Genomic DNA, 19,898 nt, shown 5'->3' with positions numbered 1-19,898 from the left:
CAAATGAATGAAGTCCAGTTGTAGGTGCTAAAGGAATCCACAGAGAGGAGGTCTGAGACCACCTCTAGGGACAAAAATTGTTATTCTTAAATGCACTGGTGGGTGGGCAAAAGAATGCAAAAAAAGAAAAACGTTTGCCAGGAAGAACCAAATGCTGTATAGGTTCTCCCATAGCCCTGACTGGTCATTCAGTTTACAGCCATTATTTACCCACCTTAATTTCTCTGATTCAGGAACAAACTGTTGCCATGTTACAAGGACATCAGGATGGCAAAAGTCTGGCAATGAGGGGGTCATGTTTTGCAGAAGCAGAATGGACTTCATCCACATGTGCCACCATCTTTATAAGCCTCTATTGCTGCTGCCTTTGCATGAAAGTCAGCTAGGGCAACTCCCTAATACTGAGGTTCAGTCCTTTGGTGTAAGCCTCAGTTTTGATGACAGACAATATAATACACCCGGATATATCGACTTCCAAGAATTTCATGCGATTTCCGAACACTTATAATACATACCTATATAGACACAGCATAAAGAAGGCTTGTTCCTTCTTATTTGACAATGTTTCCCATGTAACTTAACATATGAAATAAGCCTAATTAGTTTAACATCTTCCTTTTTATAAGGAGAGGAAATACATCCTTTGAAATGTTCCAGCCACCCTCTGAAAAACTTGGAAGTTAATTGAGGTCAAAAGACTTCAGTTTTAGAATCTGATTTTGGGAAGTCTGTCAAAGATACCAAAAGGTTTGGACACTTGAAGAAACAGGATCACAGATCAATATGAAACAATACTGTCTACTTAGCAGATGAAAAAAATTAAGTTCTAGTTTGAAGTACACTATTGATAATAAAGCTTAATTTTTAAAACCTTTATAAACAATTCAATTTCAGCCAGCTTGATTAGACAAGGTAAAATTCTCTCTCAACCTTTTATATACCTTTAGTTTCTCCTTCATAACCAGAAGTTCTAGTTCACACAAAATTATCCTCATTTCCCTTAACACAAATGCATCTTTATTCCTCATACTTTTTCTTAGCCAAAAACACATCCTGCTTTTCCCTGCATATGGAGATGTCTCCCATATCGTTTCTAATAGTTTTACTTGCATAATTAGAATTTTTAACCTTAAAAAACCTTAATTTCTAGTGAAAATTTAGGAAGTAAACAATTGTGGACTATCTCTTACACTAGCATTACAGCTTGGCAAACTTATACTTTTTTATAATTTCTAGAAACATGTGCTTTCTCATAGAAAATTTCTCAGCATGGCACCAAACAAATGTGAACGAATAATGTTGCCTGCCATATCAGTAAACAAAGGATGTTGCAGCCATCGAGCCACTACAGCTGCCCCCAAAGGTGCACCCTGAAGGGACTCAGGATGGGAAAGCCCAGGATACTGGCCCTAGACAGCTATGGTGCATATCAAAGGAATGATTTCAATGAGCCCAGGCTCTTGCATCTTCCCATACATAGAAAAGTGCTAAATTCATTAATTTGAGATGTCTGGTTTCATTTAATTAACAGTAATCTTTTGATGTTCTGACTACCTGGTCTCTGTTGCAAAAACTCCGATAAAATCTGGCTCCTCCCTTACCTCTTCATAACAGTCCCTCAGAGCTGCCTGAGAGGCTACATCCTGGGCTTAAGTCCTCAATTTTGTCTGCCAAACAAAACATAATTCTCAACTTTTTGGTTGCGCATTTTTTCAGTCGACACATGCTTACTAATAAACCCAAATTTATCTTTAGTTTCTCTATAATAAGAAACCAAAAGTAGATAAACCTATGTTCAATAATTAATGGCTCAGTATTTTTTCTTATTTGGGGAGATCTAGATATTCAATAAATTTCTAGCACTTAACTTAATCTTAGCAAAACTTTAAGGTTTCAGGTTACTGAAAAGATTTGGGAAATTAATTTGAAAAGTTCAACTAAAAACTTTTTATCCTACTTATATTTATTTAATACTTGCTCTTAACAATTGTTTAGATTACTTATGAAAACTTCATCATATCCAGTTATTTTTCTTGCAAGCCTAGGTAAAATAAAAGTATTATATTTAATGCTGATAACTCTAAAGACATCTCTGCTTTAATTAAACCAACAACCTTAAACTAGCTTTTATTTACAAAAGATATCTTAGATCACATAATTTTAAAAAGCATTTCAGTTAGTTTCTGTTATATTTCTGACAACTTTGGAATGCCCAACTCTAACAGGGAAGAGCCAATCTTGACTCCACGTTGGATCTGTTTCTTTGACTTTAGCCTTTGCTTTTCCTTGCTTGTGTTATTATAATCATACATAATGGCCTGCCGCAGGGAACCCTACCCACCTGCAAATGGCTGCAAGAAAGAAGAAATTAACACATGCCCTCCTGGAGGCTGGCCATTCCAGATGTTTTTGCAAGACTGATGGCCCTTTTTACTTTACTTCCTCCCCGCCTCTCCCTCTCTATTCTGCCTTTTTACTTTACTTCCCTCTCTGATTCTATAAAAGAAACTGGCATCCAGACCCCGATAAGATGGTTTTTTGGGGGACCTTAGTCCACCACCTTCTCGGTCTGCTGCCTTTCTGAATAAAGTTATATTCCTTGCCTCAACACCTTGTCTCCCGATTTATTGGCCTGTTGTGCGGCGAGCAGAGCATGCTTGCACTCGGTAACACAATCGTTACAAGCTTGTCTTCAAACCAACTAAATAGAGCTCTTTTATAAAATAATTCTGCAGTACCATCTAGAGGTTAAAAAAAAACCCAACACATATCTACAACATACATAAGGAGATACACACAGATGCAAAGGGAGATCTCATAGTTACCAATATTTGTGGAGAAGACACTTAAGATTTTTTTTCTATCTGCCAAATTTCCAAATATTTCTTCCCTTCTTTTTTTTTTTCTTTTCTGATGAGAAACAATTGCATTTCCAAGAATGGCTCTGAAGTCTCAGAGAAGATGGGGATAGGAAATCTACATCACAAAGACACAGATTAAGTGCAGAACAATTCTATTTCCAAAGTCCCAAAATCTACAAGTATTTTGAGATAAAGAGAGGTTTGGGGATTGGCAAAAAGGAATGACACCCATCTACCTATTGTTGGAATGTTTCTTTTCCTCTGGGTATATCTAGCTTAGGGTATAAGGTCTAAATTCTTACCAGATTCTGAATAATTTCAGTTCCCTAAGTGTTTAAGGGAATAATTTAGCAGTTTACCCAAAAAATCTGTTTCATCAACTCTGTGAGGGGCCATATGGGAGTTTAAGTTGATGAAGAATTTGCACAGGGCCTTGAGAACAATCTCTTTTCCAGTGTCCCAGCTGATTACAGCTGAAACATTGATTTCTGGGCAAGTGTTTTGATAATGAACCCCCAAGAAGGTGAAATGGGGAGGCCTAGGCATTGTTTTAGATATCTTTTGTAGCTTTAATTTTTCATTGGCTTTTTGCAACGAATCTTTTAATGAAGTTATTTTGGAATTTTGAAAGCTTTTGGAGACTTCTGCATACTAATTAAAACAGGTATTACATTTGGTTTGTTTAACTTGGGAGCCCTTGTTTTTAAGTGATCTTACCTATTTGGAACATTCCTCCTAATGGCCAATGTAATTCTAGGTTGATTTTAGTAAAACTTTGCCATTTTGTTAAATAACTGCAGCTTCCAGGATTCATAGTTCTTAAATATAAACTAAGCAGATGTGATGGAAGGCAGTGTGCTCAACTATTTGGACATAAAGGATCACGTTTCTTCTAGCTAGGCCTTTGGTTTTCTCAGTCAAACTAATACCTAAGAGGGACTTGAGGCAGGGTTGGGAATTATGCGGTGCTTTACAGTGTACATTGTTGCATGGAAGTTTTCTTGAGGTTGGTGGGTGACCTAGATGTCAGTCTAACCCATTCTGTGACCAACTTATCCTAACATGAGACTCTTTGGGTTAGGTGATGAGTGCTCTAATAACTTTTAAATGTCTGGTACCCACCAATCTTTGCAGCTTTTTGGCTTCTGAGATTCCCATTAGCAATGGGCTTTACTTCATGTGCACATTAACAGAAACCCATGGTAACTAAAAAAAAAAAAAAAAAAGAGAGAGAGAGAGAGACTGGGGAAAGGACTGAACGAGCAGACCTCAAAGAATGAGGACTGCGGACTGATTCCAAGCAAAAGGAGAACTGCAGCTGTAACTAGTAGTTCTCAACAGGGAATCTGGGAAAGGATCCCAAACAAATGGGGAGGTGCATATTAAACCATCATAGTTCCAAATGTGGAGACAGAATCAAGGGACTGGAGCTTTCCACTCAAAACAATGAACTGTGGAAAGCTAATTAGATCAGGAGCTCGAACACAAAAAGAACAGAGCTCAACCAAAAGGAACTTACCAATGGCCCTTGGAAACAGCAAGAAAGACAGTGAACTGAAAAGGGTTCACAGGGTGCCATGCCTGTGTTTCCTGCTCCTTGAAAGCCATCCCAAGTTCACTTCAAATCTCATCGCTGCCACCCATCCGTTAAAAAATAAAAGTCAACCAAGTAAATTTGAAGATGTATTTGGCTTCATTAGATGATTCATGAATTGGGCAGGCAGCATCCCATCTAGCAACTAGAAGGGTGCTCCCAGTACCACACTTGTTTTGATTACTATAGCTTAGTAGCATAGTTTGAAATCAGGGCGTATGACAGCTCCAGCTTTGTTCTTCTTTCTCAAGATTGCTTTAGCTATTTGGGGTCTTCAGTGCTTCCATACAAAATTTAGGATTATTTGTTCTAGTTCTATTTTAAAAAATGTCTTTATTATTATGATATGGATTGCATGAAATCTGTAGATTGCTTTGGAAAATATGGACATTTTAGCCATATTAATTCTTCTAAATCAGAAGCATGGATTTATTCTACTTATTTGTGTCATCTTCAGTTTCTTTCATCAATGCTTAGAGTTTTCAGAATACAGGTCTTTCACCTCCTTGGTTAAATTCATCTCTAGGTATTTTATTCTTTTTGATACAATTGTAAGAGGGATTGTTTTCATCACTTCTCTTTCTGATAGTTCATTATTAGTGTACAGAAATTCAGCCAATTTTTGTATATTAATTTTGTATCCTACAACTTAACTGAATTCATTATTAGTTCTAATAGTTTTTTTGGTAGAGTCTTTAGGGATTTCTGTATTATGCCATCTGCAAATAGTGACAGTTTTGCTACTTCTTCCTTTCCAGTTTGGATGCCTTTTATTTCTTTTCCTGACTAATTTCTTTTTTTTTTTTTAACATATTTATTGGCATATAATTGTTTTACAGTGTTGTGTTAGTTTCTGCTGTATAACAAAGTGAATCAGCTATATGCATACGTATATCCCCTCCCTCTTGCATCTCCCTCCCCCCTTCCTTATCCCACCCCTCTAGGTGGCCGCAAAGCACCGAACTGATCTCCCTGTGCTATGCAGCTGCTTCCCACTAGCTATCTATTTTACATTTGGTAGTGTATATCTGTCAACGTTACTCTCTCAGTTCGTCCCACCTTACCCTTCCCCCTCCCCATGTCCTCAAGTCCATTCTCTACGTCTGTGTCTTTATTCCTGTCCTGCCCCTAGGTTCATCCTTTTTTTTTTAGATTCCATATGTGTTAGCATACAGTATTTGTTTTTCTCTTTCTGACTTACTTCATTCTGTATGACAGACTCTAGGTCCATCCACCTCACTACAAATAACTCAGTTTTGTTTCTTTCTTGACTAATTTCTGTGGCTAAGACTTCCAATACTATGGATAAAAGTGGCAAGAGTGGGCATCCCTGCATTGTTCCTAATCTTAGAGGAAAAAGCTTTCTCAGTTTTTCACTGCTGAGTATGATGTTAGCTGTGAGTTTGTCATATATGGCCTTTATTATATTGAGGTATATTCTCTCTACACCAACTTTGTAAGGAGTTTTTATCATAAACGGATGTTGAATTGTCAAATGCTTTTTTCTGCATCTATTGAAATGATCATATGATTTAAATCAGTCATTTTGTTAATGTGGTGTATCACATTATTGATTTGCAGGTGTTAAACCAAACTTGCATCCCTGGAATGAATCCCACTTGATCATGCTGCATGATCCTTTTAATGTATTGTTGAATTCAGTTTGCTAATATTTTGTTGAGGATTTTTGCATCTATATTCATCAGGGATATTGGCCAGTAATTTTCTTTTTTTGTAGCATCAGTTCTTTTGTTTTGGTGTCAGGGTAATGCTAGTCTCATATAATGACTTTGGAAGTGTTCTTTCTTTCTTCTCAAACTGAAGAAGTGGTGTGTATTATCCAAAGTGTGTATTATTTTATTTGGAATAATTTGACAAGGATGGGTATTAACTTCTTTAAGTGTCTGAATCACCTATGAAGCCACCTAGACCTGGACTTTTGTTTGTTGGCATTTTTTTTTTTTTTGGATTACTGATTTAATTTCATTACTAGTAATTGGTCTATTCAGATTTTCTAATTCCTCATGATTTAGTCTTGGAAGACTGAACGTTTCTAGGAATTTATCCAATTCTAGACTGTCTAATTTGTTGGCATATAATTGTTCATAATAGTCTCTTATGATCTTTTGTATTTCTGTGATATTGACTATAATTTCTCCTCCTTCATTTCTGATTTTATTTATTTGGGCTCTTTTTTCCTTGATGAGTCTGCCCGGCTAAAGATTTGCCAATTTTGTTTATCTTTCAAAGAACCAGCTCTTAGTTTCATTGATTGTTCTATTGTCTCTTTAGCTGTCATTTCACTTATTTCTGCTCTGATCTTTATTATTTCCTTCCTTCTACTAACTTCGGGCTTTGTTTGTTCTTCTTTTTCTAGTTCCTTTAAATGAGTTAGATGGTTAAGAGTTTTCTTGTTTCTTAAGGTAGGTCAGATTAATATGAACTTCTCTCTTAGAAACTGCTTTCGCTAGCAGCATCCCAAAGATTTCGGAATGTTGTGTTTCCATTTGCATTTGTCTCAAGGTATTTTTTGATTTCTTTGATAACCTACTGATTGTTTAACAGCATGTTGTTTAGTCTCTACATGTTTTGTGTTTTTTTTCCAGTTTTCTTTTTATAATTGATTTCTGGTTTCATACTGTTGTGATCAGAAAAGATGCTCAAATTTATTAAGACTTCTTAAATTTACTGAGACTTGGTCCGTAGCCTAACATGTGATCTATCCTGCAGAATGTTCCATGTGCACTTGAATGTGTATTTTGCTGTTTTTGTTTTGGATGGAATGTTCTGTATGTATCTATTTAGTCAATCTGATATAAGGTGTCTTTTAAGGTCAATGTTTCCTTGTTGATTTTCTGTCTGGATGATCTATCCATTGATATTAAGTGGGGTATTAAGTCCTCTACTATTATTGTATTGCTGTCTATTTCTCCCTTTATTTCTGTTACTATTTGATTTATATATTTAAGTGGTCCCATGTTGGGTGCACAAATGTTTACAAATGTTATATCCTCTTGTTGGACTGACCCCTTTACATTATGCAATGCCCTTCTTCATCTTTTGTTACAGTATTTGTTTGGAAGTCTATTACTACCCCAGTTTCCTTTTCATTTTCATTTTCATGGTATATCTTTTTCCATCCGTTCACTTTCAGACTGTGAGTGTCTTAAGGTTTGAAGTGAGTGTCTTGTAAGGAGCACTGAGAAGGGTCTTGTTTTTTTTAATCCATTCAGCCACCCTATGTCTTTTGATTGGAGAATTTAGTCCATTTACATTTATAGTAATTATTGATAGGTATTTACTTACTGCCATTTTGTTAATTGTTTTCTCACTGTTTCTGTAGTTCATCTCTGTTCCTTTATTCTTCTCTTTCTTTCTTCCCTTGTTGTTTGACTGTTTTCTTTACAGTTATTTTAAATTCTTTTTTCATTTACTTTTGTGTATTTACTATAAGTTTTTTGTTTGTGGTTACCATAGGTCACACATAACATCCTACATATATAACGGTCTCCTTTGATAGTAACTTAATTTTAAACACATTCCAAAGCTTTATATTTTACTTCCCCAACACATTTTTGATGACATATTTTACATCTTTTCATTTTATATATCACTTAACTAAGTATTGTATTTTTAATTAATTTTATGACTTTTGTCTTTTACCCTTTGTACTGACTTTATAAATGATTAATCCACTACCTTTTTATTTACCTTTTTCAGTGAGATATTTAATTTAATATGTTATCTTATTATTGATTAGTATCTTTTCTTTCTAGCTTAGAGAAGTCCCTTTAACATTTCTTGTAAAATGGTGATGAACTCTTTTAGTTTTGCTTATCTGGAAAACTCCTAATCTCTCCTTCAATTCTGAATGATAACCTTGCAGGTTACAGAATTCTTAGTTGGCAGTTATTCCCTTTCAAAACTTCAAAATGTAGTAAGTAGTTTGATGTTATCAAATCTGATAGCTTAAAGCAGTGGTTTTCAGAATTTTAGAGTTGAACCTCTTTAATAAATAGAAATCTACCTGAAAGGTTTCTATATAATAAAAGAGATCAATACAAAGCTGCTTGGTTTATGAAATACTAGAGTCCAGAACCTTATCTACTCAGCCACCCTTTCATTCCAAAGCTCCATGAAAGCAGGGACAGTATCTGCCTCTATCTCTAGAGTACAGCCAGTGCCTGTCACTTAGCAAAAACTCAAGAAATTATTTGTGAATGAATTAAGATATAAATTAATGAAAAAAGAATGAAAGTCATTAATTCACAGTAATTATCCAGTCTAGAACTGCTATTTCAAGCTTTTTATTATGCTTACTTTTGATAGCAACTTCAAAGTAGATTTATTTTAAAAGAGACAATCAGTGCAGAAAATTCAGGAAAAAAAGTTGACCTAAATTCAACAGGCCACATCAAAACATGGTACTAGAAGTTGTAGGGTGCACAAAAATATGTAAGAGGAGGTCTCTCTCCTTCAAGAACTTCCCATTAAGTGAGAAGAACATTTACACTCAATTAGTAAGTCCAAAAAAAGACAGACTGTGACAAATGGCACCAAAAAAAGAAATAAAGCTCTGAGTAGCTTTACTTATTTTACATAAATTCCAACAAGAAGACTATGGGAAGATCTCCTGGAGGAGGTAGGATCTGATTTGACTCCCAAAGAATAGGTAGAATTTCAATATGTGAATCTAAAAAAGGACATTTCTGGTAGGGAAAAAAACATGAGCGAATGAATGAGAATAGAAAAATACCTCAAGGAATAGCAAGTTAACTAGGCTAAGGTTTTAGGCCTCTTGTAGTAAAGAAAGAGATACTACTGTAATGGGAGATTCAAAACACTTTAAAAGGCCACCATTCAGCACATGGAAGAGTACCCTAGAAGTCGAGGAATAACAGACTTCACTTATCACATTAAGGTTAGCATAGCTATTGTGCTATAATCAAATCAAGCAAATACTTACAAGATCATTCATATTAGTTTGACTAGCTGGATTAATTTCCTCCAAAAATTCTAAGACATAAAATGTGTATCTATCCATAAGATGGACTCCAATTGCAGGATCAGGTTGATGCTACAAAAAAGCAAAGGAAAAAAAAGTGTATGTCTAATAGATAGGATCATTACATTACAACAAAATATTTTAAATGTAATCAAAATTTCCTTCTAAGATATAAAGAAGTCTAAGAATAAGAAATAACAGATATATTTATAAAGCATATAAGTGATTCTAGAAATAGCTACACATTCCAAAGACAATCCCATTTACAAATGGGAAAGAAAAAATGCACTTACCGAGAGTGAATCTTCTCCCACTTGGCTACTAGCTAAAGCCATTATGTTAGGAGAATAAAATCTCTCATACATGGATGCTCCTTGACAAGTATCAATAATAAACAATAGCTCATTGTAGCTGAAAGAAAAGTGGTAATATCTTTGACATGAATCATGCTGTTAAACATACATTAACATTTTACAATACTTCCCTAAGATGTTTAAGTCATAGCTTAGTCATTTCATTAGCTAAAAATTTGAGATTTTTGATAGAATTCCCAATACAAATTTAATATCAGAAATATTAAAGGTATAACCTGTCCAAGGAAACCACCTCAATAGAGTGCAGTAGTTGTGCCATAAAGTGGCTGCCCCAACTTCTTCCCCCTCCCTTATCTATGCCACAAGATGCAGAATCCAAACAAAGGTTCAATTCAAAAAACATTTATCTGGCACCCACACAGTCCTAGAAACTGAGCTAGATTCAGAAAAAATATATATATGACTTAGTCACCATACTCAAAGATCTTAAAATCTAACTGGAAGACAGACATATAAACATATAAATAAATCAGAATGTGATGAGTGTTACAAATTTTACTGAAGGCCTACAATGTGCCTGACACTAAGCTGGGGATACAGTAGTCCTTGCCCTCACAGAGCTTAGAGTCTAACAAAGTCAAAGTGCTCCAAGAGCAAGAGAAAGAAACAGAGGAAACTGTAAGGAAAGGCAGGTCAGGGAAAGGTGATGTCTGACAAGGGCAGTGAGGTGTGAGTGTTATATTATTTAACAAAGAAAGGAATAGCACATTCCAGCAGAGGAAAAGCCTGTATTAAGGCATCTAAATGTAAAAAAGTATAAATGTTTAGGAAAAAGGAATTGTATCGTGTAGCTTGGATTTAGAGTTAATTTGGTAAAATGGAGAGAAATTCGTTTCAAAAAGGTAAGGCAGGGTCAATCTGTAAAGTATCCTGTACAAAGTTTGGACCTTATCCTATAAGTTTGAAGAAGCCATCAAAGGCTTTTTTAAAGTGAAAGAATAACATAATCAGCTCTATATTTTAGCTGCCTAGTTGGTGAAGGTGAAAACAGGGAGCAAATAACATTTTCTCAGAGGTTTCTCTCAGACATTGGATCTAAGTAAACAGCTAACACTGCACCTAAAAAGAAAGCATGGAATCTTAATATTATCTAAACAAGGGACAGAAGGCACAATTAATACGACACATTTGTTCTGAGACAAAAATCTGTGGATACCCTTGAGGATCATAAACATCTAAGGTTATGACGGGCAGTACAGTAAAACAATTAAGAGAGTGAGCTCTGGGACAGGACCACTTGGATGTGAATTCTAGTACTGGCACTTATGAGCTGTATAAAGTTTGGCAAGTTATTTAATCTATCTGTGCCTTAATTTACACATTTGTAAAAATGGGAATAATAACAATATCTGCCTCATGGAGTTCTTAAAATTAAACAAAACAACACATTATATAACATAGTGCCCAGCACCTAGTATACCTTCAATAAATATAAGCTATGAATAAGATAAAACCAGTACCAAGCAAAAGCTTCCTCTTCAACACTTCTACACATTCTCCTTATGCCTATAATTCAGTATTTAGAATATTTAATTTGTAGCAGAGTTGTGTACACATTTCTCTTTTCTACTAGATTTTAAAAACTTTGAAGGCACAATAAGCATCATATTCCCCTCTGTGCCACATGTTTAGAAGGTAAGCAATAAGTATTTATTGAGGGTAATTAATTTAAAAGCAGTTCAATTGCTACTTTAAATTCACTTAAGTTCATATGACAACTTTCAACTAAAAGGGTGCTTACCACGGATTACTAACAATATATCATCCTTAATGTGAGTTGCTACAAATTTTATACCAATCCTAATTTCAGCATCTTTTTTCCCAAAGAAGAAATAATGTATTCCTATCACATGGAGGGCCCGAGATTGTGCAAAAAGAATAAGTACAAGATGAAAAATAAATATATGTTCACAATCCCCCTAAATAATGCGGAACTTGGTTGGTGGGACTTTTATTTCCTCCAAACAGGATGAGAAATAACAAGAGATATGATCTTAACAGGTGAATTTCTTTCCATGCTCTTTAAGAAACCCAAATTTTTCTTCTAAAAAGAATTCAGTTCATACTTCTGTAAAATATAATAAACTACTGCTGTAATGTACAATTGCTAAAAAAATAAAAAATAGTTCAGTTCAATAGAAATAACAAACATAAATCTAGAGTAGAAGAAATAACTTATTAAAATAAGTTTAGATCTCATAAGATTTATAAATCTACTAACCATGGAAAAATTAGGTACTAATTTATCTTATGAAAAGTAGTCATTTGTCAATTACCGTCTTTTTTGCCACATTTGTTCAAAAGCATCTGCAAGTTCTATGTTGGTAATTTCTTCAGAATCTTGAAATTTCAAGAAACCATTTCCACCATGTCCTTATAGGAAGAGTCAGAAAGATCAAACAGACACTTTTTTTAATGCAAACTGCACACATCCAGATATAAACATTCACTTCATTCATGGCAATATTTTAATATCACTTGTTATTTTATACTCTAAAATAAAAAGTACTGTAAAAACAAATAAATTTAATTTTCTGCTATATCAATTAAAGAGAATAATGATAGACTATGTAAAAAATAGTAGATATAATATATATTTAAGAGATTTTCTATCATTCAGTTTTAGAAAAGCACATTTATACTTTTATCACTGGCTCCATTGTTATGTCAGAAATGAGTTCCCATAGATAAAAATTTCTCAAATACCAGGCAAACATTTTTGGTGAGAAAGGAGTTGAAGACACTAGCTAGTCCCATGGTAAGCTAGCACTATTCACAGTATATACTTGAAATGCTATATCAATAGGAAGTGTAGTTCTCACCTAAAACTTGATGTGTTCACAAGCATCAACCACTGTCCCATGAGAGTTGACCAGAAGATTATGACATTTAGAATGCATGATAGAGCCAATCTGCCTGGATACAAACGCTAGCTTTACTACTTAATGACTGTGTTATTTTAGGCAAGTAACTTAACCTTTCTATGCCTCAGTTTCCTCAGATGTAAAGTAAGAAATGTATCAGTATTTAGAACGCATGATAGAGCCAATCTGCCTGGATACAAATGCTAGCTTTACTACTTAATGACTGTGTTATTTTAGGCAAGTAACTTAACCTTTCTATGCCTCAGTTTCCTCAGATATAAAGTAAGAAATGTATCAGTAAGGCCATCATTAGCGTGCCTATATAGGTCCTTTGTGCAGATTTTAAAAAGGTACTTCCCGCTGGGTAACAAAGTAGAAAAATCTGTGTATTTCAGTGCTCCCACTGAATATAAGCAGTCCTGTAAGCTCAAAAGTGGTTAGTGGCTATGCCTTAGGGTGGGTTAAGGGAAGAGGAATATTTCTCTCTCCCATTAGACACAACTTTATAGCAGGGCACACAGCTGAGTAAGTGTAAGCATATACTAGATCTCAGCTCCCACTCACCACCCAAGCCAGACACTTATGTGCAGTGCACAACCCACACAACCATATATGACAGCCCTGAAAATCGGCACCTAAATCTTTAGATTGTTGTGAGGATGAAATGAACTAATATACACAATGATTAAGAATACGGCGTGATGTATAGTAAGTCTCAATAAATATTAGCTATTACCGTTTTTATTATCATATTATCATAATTATCAACCTTCCCGTTCTCTTACACGGGTTGGCAAACTTTTTCTGTAAAGGGCCAGGTGGTAAATGTTTTAGACTTGTGAGCCATATGGTCTCTGTTGCAACTCCTGGACTCTGCCACTGTAATGTAAAAGCAGCCACAGACAATACATAAAACAAATGGTTACAACCGTGTTCTAATAAAACTTTACTTCCAAAACAGTAGCCCTTCCATGGGCCACGGTTTGCCAATTCCACCTTAGATACTGGAATTTCTCCCATACCTGGAGCTATCCTGAAAGAGGACCAACAGACTCAGAAAAAAATGTTGGAAAACCTTTTGTTTAGTGCATCAAATAAAGCCAAGTTACAAGACTGTACTTCATCCTATTTGCCACAAAAGCTTGAAAATTTCTTGTAAATGTCAGATAAACTAAAATGAAAATTTTCCTGACTTCATTAACTCTGCTGGCTTAATTTAGAAAGTTTATAAATTGATTGTATTTTAAAAGCTGTAAATAAATACAACATGATAAAGAAAAGAAGACCACTAAGTAGGGGTCACTGTCATGCTGTATGACATCTAAGAATCATTCTGCACCTGTTTTATCATCAGTTGATGAGTAATACACTGTTTTCAAATATCATTTCAAGTTGTTATACATTATGAGAAAAGAGAACTTCATAACAAACTATCAAACTACTTGAACCAAAAATAATTTAAGATGTTTAAATTTCTTTCCACGCAAATTCCTTTTTGAAAAGAGTTGAAACATATGCTATCATTAAATATCTAAATTATGAAATTACCTGTCATATAAATAAGAATATTACTCCTATCATCAGAAAGAAGACGTTTTGACCGAGGCGTACTAGATGGAATCCTCCCAGTTAATACCCGTAAAAAATTTTCCACAGTTACCTGAAAAAAAAGTGAAAATCAGATGAAATAGAATTGAGGGAAACCTGATAATTGTTTTTTACTTTCAAAAACATTCCTTCTTCTTTCTCTATGTATTACTCAGCATAAACTGAAAATAAAACCTAAAGAGAAATATAACTCAATTAAAATATATTTATTTAAATGTATACCTCAAACTAACTTTGTTTCCATTTTTTAAAAAATACTAAAAACTAACAAATAAAAACTACCTTGGGGAAAAATAGGTTAATTATACATTTAAAAGTGCAAATACTATACAAAGTATTGCCAAAAACTTAAAGATTATCAATCTGTCTTCACAGGCAATTCTTTGGGAAGATACAAAATATAGAAACATAAATAAATTCAACAACATTATAACTATTGCAATTAATATGTGCAACTACTTAGTCAATTCCAGATTAACAATGAAAGACAGGTCCATAATAAATTATAAAAATAAAACCGTAAGGATAGATCCATAAATAATTCCCAAATTATGCATCTTTGATTTTTTAATGCATTTTGTTACTTAAATTTCATTAGGGGTATCTTTAACATGTAAAAAATTCATAACACTGTAAACCAGATTTCCCAACCAGGAATTTCTGGACATCTGGGATTCTTTGAAAGATATTTAGGGTCTTGGGAGTATAATGCTAATTTGAAGTTATACTATACAGATCTAAATTTAAAAAGCAGAAAATCAATCCAGCTTTCTTGTTCGACTTTTCCCTAGATCATGAGTATGTAAGTGTGTGTGAGTGTGTGTGTGTGTGTGTGTGTGTGTGTAAGCTATTTGGTTTACATTTTTCCCGGAAGACAGCGAAATGCTAAGTGTTTTTCTTTAACAGGACTTCTTGTTGGCTAACAAGGAAGGGAAGTATTTGGTCTACATTTTACAATGACTAAATAAACAAGAAAAAGCCCAACATTCATAAACATTTAACTGTTGAACAAACATTTTTGAGTGCCTTCAGAGGGCTACAGGAACTCTCTAGGTGTAAGATACATAAGATACAGGCCATGTCCTCAAGCAGCTTACAGCCTGGGAAAAGATATTCTTTTTAAATTGCTTCAAAACAGGTCTGGGAACATGGGAAATTGTGTCTTACTTTTGGTAGACTTGGTAAAAGGGGAAGGATTATTGAGGAAGACTTCATCAAGGAAGACTTCAAATTTTAAACATACAATCTATTAAATTTAAAATGAAGTTTCAAAGGGAGAAAATATAGTATAATGCCATTTTTTCAAATTTACATTTTTATTTTTAATCATGCATGCTAAAAACACTGGAAGCATATTAAAAGTGATTACCTCTAAGTAGTGTTAGTCACTTTAATATTTTCACAATATACTTACTAAAAATATAAAACTTGAAATTTTAGATCAAATATGAAAAACAAAGAATACACTTACTATAAAAGAATGTTGATATATTAAACCTTAATAAAATACTCTAATATAGAAGCCAAGATAAAGTTGTTCTATCCTAGATACATATATGAAATAGTCATGCTGTGATAGTTTTACTCATGTATTGTTTCCTTAATATGAACTCCAGAAACAGAATTATAGCAAGGTTTCAGTGACAATCATATACGAAGTTTAAAGAAAAAGAATAAGATTATTTATTCTACCACTATTTTAGAGCTTAAAAGTGAAAACATTTCAAAAATGTTGCTCAACTAAACAATTTACCTCATAACTTCTATAATCCACTTCCACATCATCGCCATATACATTTAATTCCATATTCTTGTGACTAAACACTGTAGCTGGTTTAGGATTTCTAGGGTTGCATGCCATATCATCTGCAAGCATCAGAACAATGTGACTAGGAAAAAAGAATTTCAGTAAATATAGTGTACTATTTAAATAAAACCAGAAAGGTAAAAACAAATATATTCTATTTATATAATGTGGTAATTATCTTCATTCTTTCTTTCTTTATTAAAAATAACTCAAAATAATTATTGAGGACATATTTAAAAGAGCTTTAATTATTTTTTTCATATCTTTATGCAGTATAAGTTTTAAAGTAGAGAAATTAGAACGATCTGTCATGAACTCATCCGCAGAACTTGAAAGTAACCAACTTAAATTTTTTTCCCAACAGAGTATACTTTATGCCATATAGCAAAAGGAAGCTAACATGAAGGAGCTACACTGTCCGCCCAAAACATTTTTTTTTAATTTTAGTAATATTTGAAACTCTCAAGACTTACTGAGTTAAACTATGATATTCCAAAGAATCTACTTTTCAGAATCTCATATGCTTAAGTATGAAAACATGCAATCCATCAGCAAGTGTAATCACTGTACCACAGGAACACATCTCCAATGCAGTCATTCTTCACTGGCTCCACTCCATCTCCCTGACACCAGCAACCATCATCTCTAGATGATGCTGGACTAGGTGCTGGATTAGCTCCCACCTGGCTTCCCACTTCCACTCTCACCTTCCCATGGTTCATTCCCCTTAGAGACACCAGAGTGACCTTCCTTAAACAAGTCAAATCACTAAACTTTCTCACTTAAAACCGTTCAAGAACTCCCCATTGTAATTAGAGGAAAACAGAAACTCCTTACATGGTCTAAAAGGCTCAATGCGGTCTCTGTCTGTCTCTCTAACTTCAGCCCCTAGCACCCATGTTCACTATGCTACTTCCATACTGTTCCAGGAATATGCCAAGCCTTTCCCAATTCAGGGGCTACTGACCAAATTTAGACTTCTCTCCTCCCAAATCTTCATATCATTCAAATCTCAGCCAAGGTACTCTATTCTCACTTCAAGTTTGTTTTTCTATAGGTCATTTACGAATCTGAAATCCCCATCTTCTCCCACCACCCCCCCCCATTAGAATATGAGCATTTCTCTGAGGGCAGGGACTTTTATCTGTCCTGTTCACCACTGTATCACTCAGGCTTAGTAATAGAGCCTGGCATATAGTAGGTATTCAATAAACATTCATTGAGTGAATGAAACATTTTCATTTTTGCTTTTATTTTCTTTGAGAGAAAATTACAAAGTCTCTCTTAAACGCTTCTCATCTTGATCTTTCCATTAAAACTGGTGAACATGAATCAGGCAATTCTTTATTCTACCATATACTTGAGCTTCCCAAACATAAGGGAAAAATTAATGTGGCATATGTAATTAGTTTGGCAAGAGATAGCAAGAAGAAAATGTTCTGCTGCATATCGTCCAAATACATTAAAGTTCAGAACTGAAACACTGTGATTTTTCTTGAAAATTGGCTAGGTTTCTATTTTGAAAGGGTTCCAACCCTGCCACATTCAAAGATCAGATCTTCAGCTGTTACGGATTCATACTCACAGAATGGTGAAAGTTATTCCTCTTAAAATGGAAAATATATCTTCTCACTTTAATAACTTAAAATGATTTATATTAAGTTATTATCAATCATATCTTTTCTGTTATAAGCCACTATTAAACAAGAATGAACTGACCTATAAATCTCCATATAAAAATAAAAATATTCCTTTAGGTCATGTTTTTTGGTTGGTTAATTTCGTTCCTTGAAATGAAATGATTACTTAATATCTATACAATGTCAATTTCATAAAGAAGTAGTCACTTCAGCTTAAAATTATAAATTCAATCAACACTTTCCTATGGATAATTTTGAGTTTCAATATAAGTACTATAACCTTTGGTTAACATAATCAATATATCATAAAAAAATTCATTATATCTGTAGATAATAAATAAAAAACAGGACAGAAGACAGACTGAATTTTCAAAGGTTTAGAAATTCAACCACATATTCTAATGCACTGTTTCTGAAAGTTAAGAAATGTTCAGAACTCTTTTCTGGAGAAAACTCTCACTTGGCCCAAGCGTAAAATTATTTGTAAAATGATACTTAAATATGTACATGAAAATAAACTCCTTAGGCTTATATTTCTTACAAAACTAAAAATAAATACAAAATTATAAAGTAGATTCCAATAAAGCTACTAAACTAATAATATTCTAAGAACATTAATTCCATTTGAAGGATGATGTTATTTTGCTGAAATTAAATGACAGCTGTTGTATTTAACAGCAGAAAGAGGTTAACTTCAGGCCTGGTTCTACACTTCATTTTTTTCTGTATTTTGACATCCATACTACAATATAATTTGATGATATAGAATACATCTGTTCACAAAAGTATGTTGCACAAAATGCCATTCATAATTTCCATGCTCTGTTTACTGTTCAGGATAATCAGATCTTATATTTAACTGAGCCTTTTGCCAACAAACACTCTTTGAACACCAGTTATCATGAGATCTAACTTGTTATCTCCTTAAAGTGCCCTTTTCACCTGAATATCAGGTTAGCATCACGGCAGTTATTTAAGTCTTCACTGAGTGGGTATCAAACAATCACTGCTAGAATCAAGACAAAAAAAAAATCTACATTGAAGACACACTACTACATTCCTATAAATAATGATAGCAAGTTGCTTTGTTATCTTATTAAAATTAAGACAAAAATCCCTCAAATATATCCAATTGATAGAAGAATATGATATTCTTACAGTTTGGCAATCCTATACTACCATGTGTGATGACTCAACTCTCACACTTTATTCAAGGCCCAGCAAAACCTACATCGCACAACAAAGCATATGGTATGGCCTTCTCTCAGCACAAAACCAAAAGGTGAGCACTGAAATTGTATAAAGTTCAAACTGGGTTTGAAACAAATACAGTGGTTATTTATATAAGTAGTTTCCACATTGTTTAAATCATACACTCACTCCTGTTAGTTAAAAAAAATGTGAGGACACACATGTATATATATATATCTACTAATTTGAAAGTCATATGTATTTGCTATTTCAAATATATATAATAAATATTAGTGAAGCACAACTTCATTCTTTCATAGGTTAAAAAAAAGAAACATAAAGAAACTGCTAATATTTTCTTCCCTTACCACTATTTGGTGTCTGATCTAATAGAATACCTTAAATAGATCATGCTTAAATAGATTTTAAAGATCATCAAAATGAAAAAGAAATTTTAAAACCTCTCAAAAAAGAAGGCATGAAACCCAATTCTAGAAACATATGTGAGTGGAAAATGGTCTGAAATAAATACTTTCCCATTATTATGTTTGTCTAACATTGAAGGAACAGGTAAGCCCTGTATCAGGGCTGCTCGGCCATTCTTTGCCCTCCTCCCTGAAATTCTTCCCTGGCCCAGTCAGGAACCAGTAACCAATGGGTAAAAAAAAAAAAAAAAAAATTTTAAATAGATAAATAATCTTTCACTGCTCTAGACCATTAGAGTATGACATTTCAAAAAGCGTAACTTTTCATTTATAACAGGCTGGTATTACCATAATAAAAATTTTTCACTAAATGAAATTTAAATAAATTACTGTATTGGTGAAAATGTTTTTAAACCATTCACTTAAAATTGCTATACATTCTTTAACCACGCTACTAATCAGATAATACTACCTTAGAGCATCTTTAGCAACCTACACCTAGCTTATCTTCAATAATATCATCATCCCA

General features: G+C 33.8%; 1 protein-coding gene across 1 annotated transcript in view; it reads right to left on the bottom strand.

Moving 5' to 3' along the window:
* Positions 1 to 19,898, bottom strand: part of PIGK (phosphatidylinositol glycan anchor biosynthesis class K) — a 137,657-nt gene that overhangs the window by 83,427 nt on the left and 34,332 nt on the right. The window contains exons 4-8 of the mRNA XM_061186429.1: positions 16,060 to 16,195; positions 14,247 to 14,358; positions 12,111 to 12,207; positions 9,754 to 9,871; positions 9,422 to 9,532 (exon numbers count right to left, since the gene is read on the bottom strand). Coding sequence (XP_061042412.1) covers positions 9,422 to 9,532; positions 9,754 to 9,871; positions 12,111 to 12,207; positions 14,247 to 14,358; positions 16,060 to 16,195 — 574 coding nt within the window. The remainder of the gene's footprint in view (positions 1 to 9,421; positions 9,533 to 9,753; positions 9,872 to 12,110; positions 12,208 to 14,246; positions 14,359 to 16,059; positions 16,196 to 19,898) is intronic.

Source organism: Eubalaena glacialis, chromosome 3 (assembly GCF_028564815.1).
Source record: "Eubalaena glacialis isolate mEubGla1 chromosome 3, mEubGla1.1.hap2.+ XY, whole genome shotgun sequence".
NCBI classification, from domain to species: Eukaryota; Metazoa; Chordata; class Mammalia; order Artiodactyla; family Balaenidae; genus Eubalaena; species Eubalaena glacialis.
The sequence above is the reverse complement of the archived record's forward strand: the minus strand, read 5'-3'. Positions and strand labels throughout refer to the sequence as shown.